Here is a 4,728-nt window from a genome sequence, read left to right as displayed (position 1 = left end):
CACTCGTCACTACCAATGGCAGATCACAACCGCTGATTAATGTCAAACTAGTAAAATGGGGTCAAATAATTATAATAAATGGAATGCTAAAGTGCCTGAATTAATTGCCGAAAAGCCTAAGGATACAAGGGTGGGGGTGGGGGGGGGGGGGGCAAGCCTCATGACCCAACCCCGCCCACCCCACCCCAGCCTTCACTCGGCACAAACCTTTCACTAACCCCCACCCTACATATGAATTTCCCTTACTCGGTTTCCTGAAGCTAAATCCTACCTGTCTACATTCTTCGCTTAACCGACCAAAGTTTAAAAACTAAAATAATTAAAACGATGTACGCCTATTGATGGTCCATATTGTTTTGACTGCCTACGATTGTTCCATATGTTTTGACAGTCGGTGAAATAGACCAATTAACCTTTTAAAAAGGAACTCCTCCCTTTTAAATAGGAACTCGTCCTTCGTCCCTCGTACATTTCGAAAAAGTCCCATGGATCAGATTGACCCTGAATCAGGGTTTGAGCTGGCCTGACACTTTTCACTTTGTCAAAAATGACACTTTTGTGTGGTCAAATGGCGCTTCCCTGACCAATTTCTGGGGCCATTTGATTCGACAACCATGGCAAAAGTCATATTGACCCGACAAAGTGTCAGACCAAAGAGAACCCATGTTCCGGGTCAAATCGGACCTGGGACTGTCTGTAGTGTACCTTGTGCTTAGGACCCTTTGATTTTGTTTTAGACATCCACGGCCCTGTTTCATGTTACACTAAATGTTGAATCCACGTTGGCATGAGAAAAATGAGCTTCTGGATGAGCCGCCGTTTGATTGAGTATCCCATATCGCTTAGGCAAACAAATTTCCTGCGGCTCCAAATACAATCAGCATTCACGCACCTTTTTGGCCGTTGAAACCCTTTTTGTTCAAAACAATATGTCAGATCTTATACTTGTCACGAACTTACAACTTATTTTTGGGACGTTCTTTTTTGGGGGAATTCCAGTGCTGAATAATGATCTTTGGACTGCCATGTTAATGAATACTATAAGCGACGGCGTAGAAGGTAAACAGAAATGACGACACAGGGAGGTGATGGTGCAATTATGGGCCCAATATCAGTATGTTTGTATTGACAGATCCGTGATATTATTTGGGCAACATTAAATTTCAGCCTTTTGTGTGATCAGACGAATTAGTTTTCCTCGTCTCGTAAATACCAAAACCACAAGTCGTGCAGACAAGAGACATGGCAAGAAAGAACAATTTTGGGATTGTGGGTGACTGGCATTTGCCTTCATTTCCGGATATCTCAGCATTGGAAGACGAGTTATGCCTTGGCGATAGGCTGGAGTTTGACTGTGGCATATACGCACACTGGGGTATATACGTCGGTCGGTACCAGGATATGAGACATGCTGTCATCCACTTCGGTATGTTCGAAAAGCGGGCGGCATTCTCCAAAAAGAAGATATCAGGCAGTGCGTTTGCTGCCGGTCAAAAGCCCGAGATACGAGCTAATACGATTGGGATGATTCTCGGTGGTTCTGGCAAGGTTAGGATCAACAACTCAAGAGACCTTAAAGTGGAGCATTTGGATCCAGACGTCATCATTGAAACAGCTACGACCATGCACCGAGACAAAACACCGATTGATTACAATCTTATCGAGAATAACTGCGAGCACTTCGTGAATCTGTGTCGATATGACAAACCCCACAGTCAGCAAGCTGAAGATTTGGTGATTGGGGCCATGGGTTTGCTCGTCGGGGGAGCCATAGCCGGTGAGTATCTCAAGCTCTAACTTTTGCACACGCGGCAATGGTACAAGCCAAGCCTAGAACAGCTCGGCCCTGGGGTGGATCTTGCTTTGGCTCAGGGGAAGGAGCTAGGTATAGCTTTCAAGAGAGGGAGTATACAGGCATTTGGCACTTTTTTTCCTGCATGATTTGTCTTCTTTTTCCTTTTTACCAAATGGGTGTGGGGGTGGTAATTAGAATGTACAACCCCCGTTTATCCACCCCTATACTTGTGAGGGGAAAGGGGTAGCAGCCATACTTTTGAATGCGTAGAGGGCGGGGTTAGACAGAAGAAGTATTTTCATGCACGCATAATGTTCTGTACACAATGGGCTAGATTCATTTCTTTCTTTTGGCGTTGCCATACCATGTAATCCGACATGATAGCACTACCAAATACTCGTCATAAGTCTATAGTGAAACAATGAAACGGACAAACAAGATGAAATCAGGCGCGCCCTAGCTCCTGGACCAGCAATTCATCAGGCGCGGAGCAAGACAGACAATTAAGGCCAAAACTTTGAATGTTGCTGTTCATGCTATTCAGGTCAGTATAGCGTATCCAGCTTTGGATGTCAGGGGGCAACCGCATCATTCCGCACCGAAATGTAGACATGTTTTTTGTTTGTTTTTTTTCTCCAGACACTTGCCGTCCGTAAAATAAAAAAAGGTACCCTTCTTCCTCAATGAGGGGTGCTCTTCAAAACTGACCATCATTTTGCATACTGCAAATTATATACCCATTGTAATGGTTTTTGAGTGGGTTATCTTTTTTTTGGATTGACATCGGAACTCTCTTACCATTAATTGGAATAATGCCGAAAAAAATTGCGGAAGAAATCCACCAGGGCGTGGCAAAGTGCCCCCCCCCCCCGGTACGCCACTGATTGAGGTCTAAATTCATTTTCAATTTAAATAACCAATTGCTCGATTTATAATCATAGCTACGATTTTGGGAAGGCCAAAAAGGCACGAATGTCCACAATGAAGGGTAAAGCTTTTAATATATTTTTTTAGCCATCCGTTTTGATTTTTTTTTTTATTTACAGGTTTCATCATCAGGATGATAAGTCCCAGCACTCAACGCAGATAATCCTCTGTCTTTTCAACTTATTCTCATGGAATACTACCGTAATTGAGCTGGTATAGAATGCCACGGAGAGTGATCCACCAAATTATTAACGAACAGAGGCACTATTTATGTATAATATAGGATGGTGTGGTAAGGATGACAACAAAACCTAGTGGTAAATGAAGAGTATTGGAAATGGAGCTTATAATAAAAGGCTAATATAAACCAGAAAAGAACTCGCAATTTCAGTGCTAAATATCAATTTTGAATAGACAATATTTTACAGTTCAAAGCCATTTTTAAAAATGAGGAAAAGAATCACATTAAAAAACAGAAATACATTTTAACTAGAGCGAAAATGCACATTAAAACATTCCTGTGTAAGAATGTAAGCCTTTGTGTAAAACGAAAATCACGTTCACAACTACGTCAATGTGTTATTATAGCTTTGATTTTGCAATCTGTATGGATATATGCTTACTGCTGAATTATATAAATTAGATAAATGTTGTAAATAATGACCTTTTGCCCACAATTTCAGGTAGGCACCTGGTATAGTTAAACGCAAGAGAAATTGCATTGTAAACGTAGGCAAGATTTACCACGAACATTTTAAAAATTCTAACCTATTTCTTTCTCTTCCCATAATACCCGAGAGCTACAATGAGCAAACGCTTGCGATAAGTTAATTCATGACTTCAGATCCATATTAAATTTGGAGTGCAAAAACCCAAATTTTTGCAAATTTTGATTGCCTGAGTTTTCAAAAGTTGCAAAAATGCGACGAATGTACGTTTAATATTTGTTTTTATATAGTTTATGGTTCAGCTGAAATGATATCCGTACAGTCTTGTTACATTTATTGAAAGTACTCGGTGCAATAGTAACAACACTTATCAGGTTCCAATGACTTTGCCGGATTCTTCCCCGAAGCAGACCTTAACTTAAATGTCATCTTAATATTTGTTTATTTGAAGAGACTCAGCAATCTACGGTCGTTCCTTTTTAACAAAACAAAATTAACCCAAAACACATACGAGTTCGTCATGTGATAAGTGAAAACGCGGAGACTGCAGTAAACAAGTCATACTTCCTTAAAAAGCAAACGTGTTGAATAGGAACTCGATGCCTTTTAAAGACCCGTGTACACCAGCTCACAAAAACGTTCATGGCTGCATGAATCACGAATGGCGTATAAATGAACTTGAGGTTGAGTTCATTTATTTTTAGCATTTCAATTGTGTCCGTGTGCGTGTGGTGCGCACAATAGAGCCTCTGCCAATTGCAAATGGTGGGGAATTCAATATGATGTTTGTCCAAGCAAGAAAAAAAAGAAAAAAGTTTGACATCAGTGCTGGGAGACTTAATGTATGCAAATTTACAGCAATCAAATAACCAGTCGTGTTTATTTTGTTTTCTTCAGAACTGAGGAGAGTTAGGACTATTCTTTTCTATCGGCTGGAAATTGACCTGAGGTCCTTTTCCTTTAGTTCTGTTATTTCAATGAGGGTGTTCCATTATTTCTATGAGGGCGTTCCCAATCCAACTGACGCAATCATTCATCAAGTCGTCCCCTTGAAAGCAATATTGTGAACTTCTGCTACAAGTTCCCCGTTCCTTGAACAAATCTTTTGATATATTATACATCATGCAGAGAACCGATCAAATTGTCCCGGTGCTCAAAATTACGTATATTTTACGAGTTCGCAGTTACCCAGCCTCACCCCTACCAGTGAATAAAACAGACCACAATGTGAATAGTGAAATGTCAGTGATGCGGAACATGGACGGATTCCCGCCACAAACAAGTATTCCATATAGCAAGCAACAATGCAGGGGCACCAGTCTAATGGGAATGTCCATT

The 4,728-nt window shown here is 40.9% G+C and overlaps 1 protein-coding gene across 1 annotated transcript; it reads left to right on the top strand.

Annotated features, from left to right (window-relative positions):
* The first annotated feature begins 841 nt into the window (after positions 1-841).
* LOC119732435 (phospholipase A and acyltransferase 1-like) lies at positions 842-1,797 on the top strand. The gene has a single exon (XM_038205956.1). It carries the CDS (start codon positions 1,243-1,245, stop codon positions 1,795-1,797), a length of 555 nt encoding a protein of 184 aa, XP_038061884.1. The 5' UTR covers positions 842-1,242.
* The last annotated feature ends 2,931 nt before the right edge of the window (positions 1,798-4,728 follow it).

The sequence above is a fragment of the Patiria miniata genome, unplaced genomic scaffold (genome assembly GCF_015706575.1).
Source record: "Patiria miniata isolate m_02_andy unplaced genomic scaffold, ASM1570657v1 HiC_scaffold_1, whole genome shotgun sequence".
Taxonomy (NCBI): Eukaryota; Metazoa; Echinodermata; class Asteroidea; order Valvatida; family Asterinidae; genus Patiria; species Patiria miniata.
This window is presented reverse-complemented; position numbering and strand designations above follow the sequence as displayed.